This window comes from Petromyzon marinus, chromosome 59 (genome assembly GCF_048934315.1).
Source record: "Petromyzon marinus isolate PM22_M1 ecotype Great Lakes invasive population chromosome 59, UKy_Petmar_22M1.pri1.0, whole genome shotgun sequence".
NCBI classification, from domain to species: Eukaryota; Metazoa; Chordata; class Hyperoartia; order Petromyzontiformes; family Petromyzontidae; genus Petromyzon; species Petromyzon marinus.
The window spans coordinates 6831407-6847698 of NC_133725.1; the positions used below are offsets into that span (position 1 = coordinate 6831407).

The 16292-nt window shown below is 54.1% G+C and overlaps 1 protein-coding gene across 1 annotated transcript in view; it reads right to left on the reverse strand.

Annotated features, from left to right (window-relative positions):
* Positions 1-16292, reverse strand: part of WHRN (whirlin) — a 38361-nt gene that overhangs the window by 7000 nt on the left and 15069 nt on the right. Inside the window, exons 6-12 of the mRNA XM_076052947.1 lie at positions 15579-15791; positions 14531-14755; positions 11727-11954; positions 6221-6337; positions 3947-5135; positions 1654-1778; positions 95-217 (exon numbers count right to left, since the gene is read on the reverse strand). Coding sequence (XP_075909062.1) covers positions 95-217; positions 1654-1778; positions 3947-5135; positions 6221-6337; positions 11727-11954; positions 14531-14755; positions 15579-15791 — 2220 coding nt within the window. The remainder of the gene's footprint in view (positions 1-94; positions 218-1653; positions 1779-3946; positions 5136-6220; positions 6338-11726; positions 11955-14530; positions 14756-15578; positions 15792-16292) is intronic.

Genomic DNA, 16292 nt, shown 5'->3' on the forward strand with positions numbered 1-16292 from the left:
ATCAGCCCACGGGGTTAAATGGGGTCACGCACGGGGTCATGGCGTGACAAAGGTCACCGTGTGAGTGAGTGAGTGAGGGCGATCTCCCTCTTGCCTGCACGGTGACGATGCGAGGCAGCGGCTGGCGGGTGTGGGCGCCGCCCTCGATGGCAATGCCCAGCGTGGGGGCGCACTTGGGCACGCGGACGCGGCGCGTCGCCCCGTCCCTCATGCCAGGCTGAGGGCATGCGCGAGAACACGGGGACACGCACGGGCACATGGAGACGCGTGGGGACACGCAGGGACACATGGGGACACGTGAGAACACAAAGACGCGGGGACACGCTTGAGAACACGGGGGCACGCGTGAGGACACGGGGGAGACGCGGACACGGAGACACGAGGACACGGGGACACGGAGCGACACGGGGATACACAGGGACACGGGGGGGTACAGGTTACACGCGGGGGACACGGGCACATGGGGGAGGCACACGGGGACACGGAGTGTGTGCACACTCGTACAAATTAAAAAACGCATTTTTCAACGTTTGTACGACGAGGTGATGATGATGATGATGGTCGGTGACGACGGAGACGATGTTCATAACAAAGGTTTTTGGGTTAGATCGCGTAAGTATGTGTCGATACCCCCCCCCTCCACCTCTGATCTCTGCACCTGATTGGCTTCAGTGATTTTGGGTTAGGCTATTAAGTAATACATATTACAATTCCTTATAGAGGAAACACATACTAATTCACTGATTACTAATCTATTATATAATTACAATACCCCCCCCCCCCCGCCTCTGATCTCTGCATCTGATTGTGATCAGGTGATGACGTCGTCCTGCTGCTCTATTTAAGACCGGAAGCACGTGGATGGCTTCACTGTTCTGGCAAATCGCCTGATGACGCTGGATGATGTCATTACCAGCGAAACGTCACGGCACTACTCACATTGTGAATGTTGTGGATTGACTCTCCAACACACCGGTGGGCTGAAGCAGTACACTACACTATACACGACACTACTATACACTACACTACTATACACTACCCTATACACGACACTACTATACATTACACTGCTATACACTACACTACTATACACTACACTATACACTACACTACTATACACTACAATATACACTACACTACTATACACTATTATACACAACCCTATACACTGCACTTCTATACACTACTATACACATAACCCTATACACTACACTACTATACACTACACTACTATACATTACCCTACTATACACATACCCTATACACTACACTACTATACACTACACTATACACTACATTATACACTACACTACTATACACTATACTACACTACTATACACTACACTTCTTTACACTACACTACTATACACTACATTATACACTACACTATACTACTGTACACTACACTACTATGCTATACACAACACTATACACTACACTGCTATACACTATACTAGTAACTATTTGGCGTTTTGTTTACGTGACAAATCCCTTACTGATTGGCTGTGTCGGTTAGTGGAGGGCTTTTATACTTCCGCGATCTAACCCAAAACCCTTTATCATGAATAATATTGGTCGCGAAAGCCCACGTGTTAAACTAACGATGATGCCGAACGTTTGCCGAACGTGGCCCTCTGCCTGTGCGCTCCTCACCGGCCTTGTGGGCCCACCGCTGTCCCCACCACTCTCGTGGGCCCCTTGGGACCCGTTCCGCGTGGCCTCAGACCCCGCTGCCACCACCAGGCTCCGGATAGGCTCAGCGGAGAGCGGTAGCGGGTCTGGGGGTGGGGGGCAGAGACATTGCATACTCGTTCACAGCAACATCTATAGCAACACCCACAACATCAACTACAATTACATACACAGCATCAGCAACAACATGCACAACATAAACAACATTCACAACTTCCACAATACTCGTGAGACAAGGCCATGATCGGTGTCATGGATAATCATACCTGTCAACACCTTACCAGTGCCTCCCTTATTAAAGACCAATTCAGTCCCATCACAAGGGAGAAACACAAACAAATAGATCATTATTTGTTGTTCCAATATTGAAACGACTGGATGCCGTATGGACCTGAAAACTCTATTTCCCCATACAAGAATACGGGGTAAACCGCATGGGTTGACAGCTATGGACAATGCGTCCATTATTATTATTACAGCGTGTTTGCATGTTTGATGTTCGGTTATTCCAGACTCGATGCCTTACAAAAGGGTGTCTATTCGGTGTCCAAACATCTTAACACCTCCTGTATTCTTTCCCAGAAAGGGTAGAAGCCTGTTAATTTTCCCATCATTGTGTGAACCCCTGAAACTTAAAGGTTGCCCTCATTGCACACACAAAGCGCTTGCCACAAATGAGCGACAACACCTCGCCGCCGATCTCGTCAAGGAGCTTGAACCATCATCACGTGACACTCTGGTCATCCTCGCAGCAGAATCTTTTGGCTTACTGTCGAACACAGACGGTGGTGCCGTTTTCAGATGCGCTTCTGCGCCCGTCTGGAATGCTCTTCCTTCCGATTTTAGAAAGCCACTTGAGCTATATACTTTGGAATCATCTAAATTGACAAACGTATTTCTTTAGAACTGCTTTTTGTGTTTAGTTTGTTGTCCTTCCCATACTCTTTGGTTTTTTCGGTAAAGTCACGTAGGTAAAATAAAATAAATGAAAACTAAATTAAATTACGACGTTTCAGAGGCAACACAAGCTTCTGTCTTCAGGTGGAACAGTCACAGCAAAATAGCTGTATCAAGTGAAGAGCTCTGAGACACCCGAGATTATATACAGGTTAAGGGGGGGGGGGGAGGAGCCAGGAAGTGACGTGGGTGGGGAGGGGAGGGGCTAAGTTAAGACGCCTTTTGTTATGCTGCAGGGGGTTCGGGGGAAGCGGTGGTGCACTGCACGAGAGCGAGTACAACCCACTGGTAGAAATGGAAACGGCTGTACAATTAAAAGGCAGCTAAAGTTTGACTTGGTTGATGACATCTTTCCAATGGTTGTTCAATTTAAAACCACCCTCTCGGTTGAAGTTGTGTCTATGTTTGTATATCTGGATGGCTTCGTGGACAAATCTTTGGTAATAACCGGGAGGTTTGCATAGTATTTTGGTATCGGAGAAAACAATGTCATGAGAACCCCGCTATGTTGAAACAATGATCAGCCACGGCCGAAGAATTCGTTCAGCCGTGTTTCAAATCTGATGTGCTCGCGAATTCGGTCAGAAATATGTCGTTTCGTCTCCCCAATATAGCAGTCACCACAGGTACAACTCAATTTGTAAACACCGGGTTACTGTAAGTCAGGAATGACATGATTTAATTTAGTTGTTTTCATTTATTTTATTTTACCTACGTGACTTTACCGAAAAAAGCAGAGTATTAACATACATACATATACAAGGACAAAGACACCGCATAAAGCCTATAACAGGCTGTTTGGGCAAGTGCTGGTAGCGAGCAGCACCTATGAAGGCCAGCATGGCACATGAGGGAGGGGGTGGCCAGCACCATATACATACAACAACAACCGCCATTCGCCACTAAGTGGTGGTGATGTCACCACGGAGCTTGTGCCAGGCTATGTGCACGCTAAGGCCACGTGAAGTGTCGAACACCCGCTGGCAGGTGGTCACGGGGCAGACCCAGGTGCCACGGGTCGACTGAGATGACTGGCCGATGCACCACCTGTGCCCCCTACTGTGCCACGTACACGGATACACACAGAACGGTGCCCACACAACACAGTGCGCCCGGGGATTACAGCTTCCACGAGGAGGGGAGATCCCTGGGGACTGATCTCATGGGGTTGGGTGTTGTCCAACAGGGGCCCAACGGGATCCCATAGGGAGTCCCATAGGGGGTCCCATAGGGGGTTCCGGTGGAGCCTCGATTGCATCTGGAGGCCCCCCACCTCGCCGGCCTGCCCGGCCCGCACCTCGGCTGCGTGGCAGCGCCGTCGCTTGGTTGACGTCCGGCTCCGCGTTGGGGCGGTGAACCTCCACCGTCACGAAGCGCACGTTCCTCCGCTCCTCCCTCTCCGCCACCGCCACGCCGGGCGTCGTGGGCTCCGCGAGCCCAGCGGGCCCCGCCGGGCTCCGGCTCCCCGGCTCCCCCGGGCCCGCGGGCGGCAGGGAGCCGGTGCCGCGCGGCGGCACGGTGGGCGAGGTGGCCCTGGGCAGGACGAGCGCCCGCGGGCGAGCCGCCGCCCCCCCGTTGGGCGCCTTCCCCGAGCGCCGGGACGACGGGGATCCCGGCGGCGACGACGAGGAGGAGGACGACGAGGAGGAGGGCGACGGGGAAGAGGAGCGGCGGCGGAGGGGCGACCCGCGGCCTCGTGACGCGCTCGAGTAGCCCGGGTCGGATGGCCGCGCCGACGACGGCGACGACGACGACGCCGCCGCCGCGGCCAGCGCCACGGCAAGGGGGGCGACCGAGGAGGCCCCCGAGGAGGACACGGAGCCCCCTGGGCCCGAGCCCGTCTTTGCCAGCGACGAGGCGACTGAAGACGGTGACGATGACAAAGCGACGGACGCCACGTCCGCCGGGAAGGGCACGGGCGGGCGCCGGCCGGCGTGCGCCAGCAGCTCGGCCCCTCCTCTGGCCCCTCCCCCTCCGGCCCAGCCGGCCCCGCCATGCCGGGACAGGGAGGCCTCCAGGATCTTGCGCAGTCCGGCGACGCCTGGGGCCCGGGGTCCCTCCGTCTGGGGCACCTCCCCCTCCTCGTCGCCCAAGAGATTGGGCCCCGGTGTCGGACCCTCCCTCCTCGGGGGCCTCGTCTCCTCTCGATGCTCACCGCGGTGGCCATTCTTGTTGACGTTGTTATTGACGTCGTCGCCGTCGTTGTTGTGGGATGAGCGCCGCCGCTCTTGAGACTGAGCCCTGGATGGCGGCCGGCTCCCAGAAGCCCCTGGGGCTGACGGGAGCGGCGGAGGAGGAGGGGTGGCGGCACAGGTGCAGCAAGGCATGCTGGGAGGAGCAGGGTCCAGAGAACAAAAATCTTCATGCTGATGATACTGGTGGTGGTGCTGCTCCTGCTGGTGCTGCTGCTGGTGCTGCTGGTGACGTGGTGATGATGGGGATGGGGGTGGTGGGTGGAGGTATGGAGGCCGCTCTGAAAGCACAGGCTGCACGACAAGAAGGACAGTATTGACACAGCGGCATCGACACTCGCAGTGACATCGACACTCACAGCGGCATAGACACAGCAACATTACTACTATAATGAGTCAAGAATATCTGTTTGTGTGTAATGCGCGTGACGTCACTCCACATGCCGCACCCCCCCTCCCCCCATCATGAATATTCATGAGCACTTGGATTTTTACACGAACGCAGAAGAAGGTCGAGCGGAAATAATTTTGTTTCGCAAATTCGCTTTAAGTTTGACGTTTCTTTATTGAAAGTTAATCTAATAAATAATTATACGCAGCAAAAAAGTGGATTTGGTGTCTTCATTTATTTCTTCAGCACATCGGACAAAAGGTAAGTCAAATTTATGCTTCTACATTATGGTAAAATAGACATTTCTCGGTGATTTTCCAGATATTGTATCGAATTCCAGTTTCGATACAATATCAGAGCAGTGAATTTGAACAAATTGAAGGTCAGTTATATACAGTGCTACAGTGACATGAAGTGAGGTGTTTTATGAAGTAGTTTTGTGCAAGAATCACTGCCATGGATACAGTGCTACAGTGAACTGCAGCAAAGTGTTTGATGACATACTTTCGTGCAAGATTCACTGCCATTAAATTTACACAAGATACAATTATTACTCTGCTCAATTTTTTCGTAAATATCACAGCTTCCGTCCTAGGACGGGCAAACAAGCTGGTCAAAGTATATCTACCTTGAACAACATGACAGCTCCAACAACGTTGACATTAACAACAATTTCGATTCGTGGTATCACGTGGTGTCAGCTGGTGTCACGTGGCTTCACGTGTGTCACGTCGTGTTACTTAGTATCACGTGGTGTCGCCTGGTGTGACGCAGTGTCACGTGGCATTACATGGGGTCAGTTGGTGTCACGTGGTGTCACCCGGTGTCACGTGACGTCACGTGGTGTCACGCGATCCCGAAGCGGTGTCATGTGGCGTCACGTGCTGTTGCATGGTGCCAGGCAGGGGTCACGTATGCTGTCACGTGGTCTCCCACAGTCCCGCGTGCTCACACGTGGCTCCCACGCGGGACCCAGGCGGAGCCTCACCGTGCCCACGTCGTCCCGTGTCCTCGGGTCCCAGTCCAGGTTCGTCTCCGGGACGAGGTCTCCCACCTCCTCCACCTCCTCCACCTCCTCCTCCGTGAGAGAGGCGGCCGCCCCAGCCTGCAGGCAACCCGCGCAGCATCAACGCAGCGTTGGGGGGTGGAAGAGGGGGGGGGGCAGCCCACTACCCCCACCCCCCCGCCAACCCCCCCCCCCTCTTCCCACCATTCTCTCTCGTTTTTCTGTGTGGCTGATTGCATCGTTGTGTGTTGAATCGAACTAGGCACCCATTTCTGATAGAGGGCCCTTCCCTATAACATTGGGCAATGTACCAGCATTGTTTCAAGCGTGCCTGACTGCTGATGATGGGACTCTGAATGGCCAAACGAAGCCCTTGCCTACATTGGCCAGTTCACCAGCATTGGTTCAAGTAAACTGAAACTAAACTAAACCATTTTTTTATGTTGTCAGTTAAGGCCCACTGAGCTATGTTGCTCTTTTTCAGAAGCGACGTGGCCACACATGACAGCTCAACGAAGTGGCTTGTCACGTGGAAATTTCAAGCAGCCAAATGCTCAAAAACGCGCATCAATTCGAAATGTGGAAGGACCCGGAGAAAAAATCCACGCGACCACGGGGAGAGAGACAAGGGAACGCCAAGTTTCCAGGCGTCAGGGTCGGGATCAAACCCACGACCTTCTCTGCATCAATACCAAGCGAGGTAGTTGACATCTCGTTACCATGGCACCCCATCAGAAGCAGAGTTAAGTGAGACTGACTCTGCTGCTGATGAGACCACTGAATGTCGAAGAGAAAGATACCCCGGTATCGCTGTGGTCCCCTCAATGGGTGCTCGTTAACAGCACTTGCCCCAGCGGTCTGTTGAAGGCTACATGGGGGATCTTTGCGCGTGTGCCGTGGCGAGCGGTGGTGCAGCGGTTAGCACGCTGTGCTATGAACCCGGTGAGTTTTGATTCTCGTTCATGGCCACCAAAACGAGTGACCTAACCGGCCGATTTTTACTTGTGCCAATCTGACCTGTTTTAATTTTACCCTTACCATTTTTACTTGTGCCATTTTACCTGTGCCATTTTTACCCGTGCTATTTTTTCCCTGTGCTTGTTTTACCTGTGCCAATTTTACTATGTGCTATTTTTACCTGTGCCATTTCAACCTGTGCTAATTTTTCCTGTGCTATTTTTACCTGTGCCATTTTTTCCCGTGCTATTTTTACCTGTGCCATTTTACCTGTACCATTTTTTCCCTGTGCTTGTTTTACCTGTGCCAATTTTACCTGTGCTATTTTTACCTGTGCCATTTTAACCTGTGCTATTTTTACTTGTGCTAATTTTTCATGTGCCATTTATTCCTGTGCTATTTTTACCTGTGCCAATTTTACATGTTTTAATTTTACCCTTACCATTTTTACCTGTGCCATTTTTACCCGTGCTATTTTTACCTGTGCCATTTTTACCTGTGCCATTTTTTCCTGTGCTATTTTTACTGTGCCATTTTTGCCTGTGCTATTTTTACCTGTGCCATTTCAACCTGTGCCATTTTTCCTGTGCTATTTTTACCTGTGCCATTTTTTCCCTGTGCTTGTTTTACCTGTGCCAATTTTACCTGTGCTATTTTTACCTGTGCCATTTTAACCTGTGCTATTTTTACTTGTGCTATTTTTTCCTGTGCCCTTTTTTCCTGTGCAATTTTAACCTCTGCCATTTTTTCCTGTGCTATTTTTACCTGTGTCAATTTTACATGTTTTAATTTACCCTTACCATTTTTACCTGTGCCATTTTTACCCGTGCTATTTTTACCTGTGCCATTTTAACCTGTGCCATTTTTACCCGTGCTATTTTTACCCGTGCCATTTTTACCTGTGCCATTTTTTCCTGTGCTATTTTTACTGTGCCATTTTTGCCTGTGCTATTTTTACCTGTGCCATTTTTTTCCCGTGCTATTTTTACCTGTGCCATTTTTACCTGTACCATCTTTTCCCTGTGCTTGTTTTACCTGTGCCAATTTTACCTGTGCTATTTTTACTTGTGCTAATTTTTCCTGTGCCATTTATTCCTGTGCTATTTTTACCTGTGCCATTTTTTCCTGTGATATTTTTACCTGTGCTATTTTTGCCCGTGCTATTTTTACCTGTGCCATTTTTTCCTGTGCTATTTTTACCTGTGCTAATTTTTCCTGTGCTATTTTTACCTGTGCCATTTTTTCACGTGCTATTTTTACCTGTGCCAATTTTTTCCTGTGCCATTTTTACCTAAGATCGGGTTTAACCAGGCTGGACCACAGTGCGAGGAGCTCGCAGATCTGCGAGAGACCTGGACACGGTCACCAACATTCGTGGCCCGCGAGCGGGAGAGAGATGGTACCCGCCACTCGAGAGTGAGCGTGGGGGTCCCGTTGCCACGGCAACCCCGCAGCTCGCCCCGGTGGTCACCGTGGAGACGGAGCTGCCACAATAGAGCATGGCAGCCGTATGCATGGGAGCCGTGTGCATGGGAGCAGTGTGCATGGGAGCCGTGTGCATGGGAGCCGTGTGCATGGGAGTAGTGTGCATGGGAGCCGTGCGCATGGGAGCCGTGTGCATGGGAGCAGTGTGAACCCCACCTTCCCCACCGCCCAGCAACAAACAGCAGTCTCGAGGTCGAACGTTCATGGGGAGTTCCTGCCATAGTCCTACACAGAGACCCATAGTCCTACACAGAGACCCATAGACCTACACAGAGACCCATAGACCTACACAGAGACCCATAGATCTACACAGAGACCCATAGTCCTACAAAGAGACCCAAAGTCCTACACAGAGACCCATAGACCTACACAGAGACCCCATAGACCTACACAGAGACCCATAGACCTACACAGAGACCCATAGACCTACACAGAGACCCATAGATCTACACAGAGACCCATTGTCCTACACAGAGACCCATAGACCTACACAGAGACCCATAGACCTACACAGAGACCCATAGATCTACACAGAGACCCATTGTCCTACACAGAGACCCATAGACCTACACAGAGACCCATAGACCTACACAGAGACCCATAGATCTACACAGAGACCCATTGTCCTACACAGAGACCCATAGTCCTACACAGAGACCCATAGTCCTACACAGAGACCCATAGTCCTACACAGAGACCCATAGCCCTACACAGAGACCCATAGTCCTACACAAAGACCCATAGTCCTACCCAGAGACCCACAGACCTACACAGAGACCCATAGTCCTACACAGAGACCCATAGACCTACACAGAGACCCATCGACCTACACAGAGACCCATAGTCCTACACATCGACCCGTCGACCTACAGAGACCCATCGAGATCCACAGACCTAGAGAGACCCATAGAGACCCACATACCTACATAGACACCCATAGACTTACACAGAGACCCATAGACACGTATTGTCTGTGTCAGCACCGCGCTTGGGATCATGACCACACTGCCCGGCACCAAAGCTTACAAAGACAAAGATCCCCCATGCAGCCTTAACAGACTGCTGGGGCAAGTGTTGTTACTGAGCAACGCCTATGAAGGCGGGCATGGCACACGAGGGGGTGGGTGACGAGCACCACGCCCGGCCACCTTTGTCTCCCCAGTGGCGATGTTTGCACATCACACCAGGTACTCAGAGGAGGCCCAGGACCGGTTCAGATAATCGTGACCGGTGATGGCTGTGAGCGGGAATCAAACTCTGGGCGGGGGGGTCGCCGATTTCGCAGCGTGACGCACTCACAGCTACACTCCATTTCCCTGCACACACCCACTCACCCACACAACCACCCACTCACCCACTCACCCACACAGCCACTCACCCACTCACCCACACAACCACTCACCCACACAACCACCCACTCACCCACTCACCCACACAGCCACTCACCCACTCACCCACTCACCCACACAACCACTCACCCACTCACCCACTCATCCACACAACCACTCACCCACACACCCACTCATCCACACAACCACTCACCCACACAACCACACAACCACTCACCCACACAACCACCCACCCACTCACCCACACAACCACCCACCCACCCACTCCCCCACACATCCACCCACCCACACATCCACCCACCCACTCACCCACACAACCACCCACCCACTCACCCACACAACCACCCACCCACTCACCCACTCACCCACACACATCCACCCACCCACTCACACATCCACCCACCTACTCACCCACACAACCACCCACCCACTCACCCACACATCCACCCACCCACTCACCCACACAACCACCCACCCACCCACTCCCCCACACATCCACCCACCCACACATCCACCCACCCACTCACCCACACAACCACCCACCCACTCACCCACACAATCACCCACCCACTCACCCACACAACCACCCACCCACTCACCCACACACCCACCCACTCACCCACACATCCACCCGCTCACCCACACAACCACCCACTCACCCACACATCCACCCACTCACTCACCCACACGTCCACCCACTCACTCATCCACACAACCACCCACCCACTCACCTACACACCCACCCACCCACACATCCACCCGCTCACACAACCACCCACCCACTCATCCACTCACCCACACACATCCACCCACCCACTCACACATCCACTCACCCACTCACCCACACAACCACCCACCCACCCACTCACCCACACAACCACCCACCCACCCACTCACCCACACAACCACCCACCCACCCACCCACACATCCACCCACCCACACAACCACCCACCCACTCATCCACTCACCCACACACATCCACCCACCCACTCACACATCCACTCACCCACTCACCCACACAACCACCCACCCACCCACTCACCCACACATCCACCCACCCACCCACTCACCCACACAACCACCCACCCACCCACTCCCCCACACATCCACCCACCCACACATCCACCCACCCACTCACCCACACAACCACCCACCCACTCACCCACACAATCACCCACCCACTCACCCACACAACCACTCACCCACACACCCACCCACCCACTCCCCCCCACATCCAGCCACCCACACATCCACTCACCCACTCACCCACAAAACCACCCACACACTCACCCACAAAACCACCCACACACTCACCCACACAACCACCCACCCATTCACCCACACACCCACCCACACATCCACCCACTCACTCACCCACACGTCCACCCACTCACTCATCCACACAACCACCCACCCACTCACCTACACACCCACCCACCCACACATCCACCCGCTCACCCACACAACCACCCACCCACCCACACATCCACCCACCCACACATCCACCTACCCACCCACTCAACCACCCACCCACACACCCACCCACCCACTCACCCACACATCCACCCATCCACCCACCCACTCATCCACCTACCCACCCACCCACTCACCCACACAACCACCCACCCACACACCGGTTTTGCAGCGCCACGCCAACCACAGCGCCACCGCTCCCCCTCCCCCCCACCGCCCTCACCTGCAGCCTGGCCCAGGGGTCACGAGCCCCGGCCCAGTGGCGTCCGGCCCCCTCGGCCCCCTCCCCGTGGCTCCCGTTGGCGCCCTCCCCCCACCGGAGCCCTCCCCCAAGTGGCCCCCACGCCCGGGCTGCCTCGCACGGCGCTGTCCCGATGCGGGGCAGCAGGGAGTCGAACTCGTCCAGGTCGCGCGCGCTCACCAGCGCACGCACGTCCTGCAGCAGCGAGCGCTGCGGCAGTAGCAGCAGTAGCAGTGGTAGTAGCAGTAGCAGTAATGGTAGTAGTAGTAGTGTTAGTAGTAGTAGTAATGGTAGTAGCAGTAGCAGTAATGGAGTAGTAGTAGTGGTAGTAGCAGTAGTAGTAGAAGTGGTAGTAGGAGTAGTGGTAGTAGCAGTAGTAGTAGCAGTGGTAGTAGCAGTAGTAGTAATGGTAGTAGTAGCAGTGGTGGTAGCAGTAGTAGTAGCAGTGGTAGTAGCAGTAGCAGTAATGGAGTAGTAGTAGTGGTGGTAGCAGTAGTAGTAGCAGTGGTAGTAGCAGTAATGGTAGTAGTAGTGGTGGTGGTAGCAGTAGCAGTGGTAGTAGGAGTAGTGGTAGTAGCAGTAGTAGTGGTGGTAGCAGTAGTAGTAGCAGTGGTAGTAGCAGTAGCAGTAATGGTAGTAGTAGTAGTGGCAGTAGTAGTAGCAGTGGTAGTAGGAGTAGTGGTAGTAGCAGTAGTAGTAGCAGTGGTAGTAGCAGTAGTAGTAATGGTAGTAGTGGCAGTAGTAGCAGTGGCAGCAGTAGCAGTAGTGGTAGCAGTAGTAGTAGTGTCAGTGGCAGTAGTAGCAGTGGCAGTAGTAGTAGTAGTAGTGGCAGCAGTCGTAGTGGTAGTAGTAGTAGCAGTGGTAGTAGCAGTAGTGGCAGTAGTGGTAGTAGTAGTGGTAGTAGTAACAGTAGTAGTAGCAGTGGCAGTAGTAGCAGTAGTAATAGTGGCAGCAGTCGTAGTGGTAGTAGTGGCAGTAGTGGTAGTAGTGGCAGTAGTGGTAGTAGTAGTGGTAGTAGTAGTGGCAGTAGTGGTAGTAGCAGTAGTAGTAGCAGTGGCAGTAGTAGCAGTAGTAGTAGTGACAGCAGTCGTAGTGGTAGTAGTGGCAGTAGTGGTAGTAGTGGTAATAGTGGCAGTAGTGGCAGCGGCAATAGTAGCAGTAGTAGCAGTGGCAGCAGTTGCAGCAATATCAGCAGCAGTAGCAGTCGTACAAAATCAGCAATCCCATCGGCACGCACGCGTGGAGGTGGTGTCTTGTGTGTTATCGCGCTTGAAGGTACGACACGTGAATGGAAATACAGGGAGGCGTGGTGCAGGGACGAACGGCATTGTGAGTGATGAGTGTAAGTGGTGGGGAGGGATGGTGTAGTAGCGGTCAGCGCGCTGCGCTGCGAACCCAGTAGCCCGAGTTCGATTCTCACTCACGGCCCACACCAAGTGGCGATTACCCGAAGCAGTCTTGGGCCTCCCCTAGGTCGGCTCAGCCTCAAATTAGTGTCCAGTGCGGTGTGTAAACATCGCAACTCGGTGGAGACAAAGGCGGCCGGGCGTGGTGCTGGTCACCCACCCCCTCGTGTACCGTGCCGGCCTTCATAGATGCTGCTACTCGCTAACAGCACTTGCCCCAACAGTCTGTGAAGGCTACACGGGGGATCTTTGTCTTTGACGCAGGGATTAGTGATAAAGTGGTGATGATGTGGTGATGATTGTGTTAATACTGATGGTGGTAATTGTGTTAATACTGATGGTGGTGATGGTAATTGTGTTAATACTGATGGTGGTAATTGTGTTAATACTGATGGTGGTAATTGTGTTAATACTGATGGTGGTAATTGTGTTAATACTGATGGTGGTAATTGTGTTAATGCTGATGATGGTGATGGTAAATGTGTTAATACTGATGGTTGTAACGTGGTGGTGGTGGTGGTGATAGTGATTGTGTTAATGGTGATGATGTAGTCGTGGTGGTGATTGTGTTAATGATGATAGTGGTAATGTGGTGGTGATGGAGCTTGTGTTAACTGTGGTGATTGTGTTAATGCTGATCGTGATAATTGTGTTAATGCTGATTGTGGTGATGATGGTGAATGTGTGAATGCTGATGGTGGTGATGTGGTGGTGGTAATGTGGTGGTGGTGGTGGGAATGTGGTGGTGATTGTGTGAATGCTGATGGCGGTGATGGTGAATGTGTGAATGCTGATGGTGGTGATGTGGTGGTGGTGATGATGTTCTGGTGGTAATGTGGTGGTGGTAATGTGGTGGTGATTGTGTGAATGCTGATGGCGGTGATGGTGAATGTGTGAATGCTGATGGTGGTGATGTGGTGGTGGTGATGATGTTGTGGTGGTAATGTGGTGGTGGTAATGTGGTGGTGATTGTGTGAATACTGATGGCGGTGATGGTGAATGTGTGAATGCTGATGGTGGTGATGTGGTGGTGGTGATGATGTTGTGGTGGTAATGTGGTGGTGGTAATGTGGTGGTGATTGTGTGAATGTTGATGGCGGTGATGGTGAATGTGTGAATGCTGATGGTGGTGATGTGGTGGTGGTGATGATGTTCTGGTGGTAATGCGGTGGTGGTAATGTGGTGGTGATTGTGTGAATGTTGATGGCGGTGATGGTGAATGTGTGAATGCTGATGGTGGTGATGTGGTGGTGCTCGGTGGCAGTCGTGGTATTGATGATGTGTCAATGATGGTGATGATGATGGTGATGATGGTGGCGGTGGCAGTGTGAATGCCGAGCGAGAGACACCGAGAGAGAGAGAGAAACGGCACCGCCCTACCTGCTCCGGCGTGTGCAGCAGTGCGTCCAGCCGGGCGAGCAGCGCCGGCACGGTGAGCCCCCCCGCCCGGTACTCGTCCACCAGCCCCTCCAGCCGGGCCCCCCCACCACGGCCCGCGGGGCCCCCCAGGACGAGCGCCGCTCGCTCCCCCAGGGCGCGCCGCGGCTGTTCGCACAGCGCGCTGGGGGTCACGCCGGTGCCGCACACCCCGCGGCACAACACCACCTGGGGGGGGGGGGGGGGGAAGGGTGACCACACGAGCGGAGGGGGTAGGCGAGCGGACGGGTAGGCGAGCACGTGAGTGAATGGCACACGAGCGGAGGGGGTAGGTGACCACACGAGCGGAGGGGGTAGGCGAGCGGACGGGTAGGCGAGCACGTGAGTGGATGGCACACGAGCGGAGGGGTAGGTGACCACACGAGCGGAGGGGGTAGGCGAGCGGACGGGTAGGCGAGCACGTGAGTGAATGGCACACGAGCGGAGGGGGTAGGTGACCACACGAGCGGAGGGGGTAGGCGAGCGGACGGGTAGGCGAGCACGTGAGTGGATGGCACACGAGCGGAGGGGTAGGTGACCACACGAGCGGAGGGGGTAGGCGAGTGGACGGACAGGCGAGCACGTGAGTGAATGGCACACGAGCGGAGGGGTAGGTGACCACACGAGCGGAGGGGGTAGGCGAGCGGACGGGTAGGCGAGCACGTGAGTGGATGGCACACGAGCGGAGGGGGTAGGTGACCACACGAGCGGAGGGGGTAGGCGAGCGGACGGACAGGCGAGCACGTGAGTGGATGGCACACGAGCGGAGGGGGTAGGTGACCACACGAGCGGAGGGGGTAGGCGAGCGGACGGGTAGGCGAGCACGTGAGTGGATGGCACACGAGCGGAGGGGGTAGGTGACCACACGAGCGGAGAGGGTAGGCGAGCGGACGGACAGGCGAGCACGTGAGTGGATGGCACACGAGCGGAGGGGCCCAGGCGAGTTTGGCGGTTAGGCGGCCAACAATGGGTAGACGGGTAGGCGGGCGCGCGAGCCAGCGGCGCCCCTCACCGGAGCCGGCTCCGCATCATCGTCCGTCGCCGGTTGCCGGCGCGGCGGCGGCGGCGCGGAGCGGGGCCGTGGCACCGCGGGGGCCCTCGGGAGCCGGCCCACGTCGCGCACGGTGAGCATGAGGTGCGCGCTGGCGCCCAGTGTCGCCACCGCCTCCGCGTGGCTGGCCGAGCGGAGGCACCGCCCGTTCACCTCCACGATCTGGTCGCCGACCTGCGACGGGCGGAGCCATTCGGGGTTCGTTAAGCTGCTGTGCATTTGCCACGTGATGCTGATGAGGCCGCTTTGTCGAGCTATCGTTTGTGATAGGCGGGTCCCTTCTGAAAAAAAAGAGGCATGCAGGGTGCTTCAAAAAGATGTTAACGCTTCGGAGAATTTGCAACAACGCCGCAAGAAATGCGCTGCCTCCGGGCTCTGGGAATCACCGGGAGAAGATTCCAGGCACGCGTTGACAACGATGGCGAACAAGCGGTGAGATTCTTTGACTTTTTGAAGCTATTATCACGTTCCAGTGTAGTATCCGTTATTTGTCCGATAGTCCCATGTAAGTGTTAAAATTTGTTTTGAAGCACCCTGTATATAGCTCAGTGGGCATTACCTGGTACAATAAAAAAGAGTATTAGTTTAATAATAATGATGATGAGAATGACCTTCCTTCCCTCCCCCTTAAAAGGCTTTGTACCCAATCTTTGCCCCTGCCATGGCAGGGCGGTG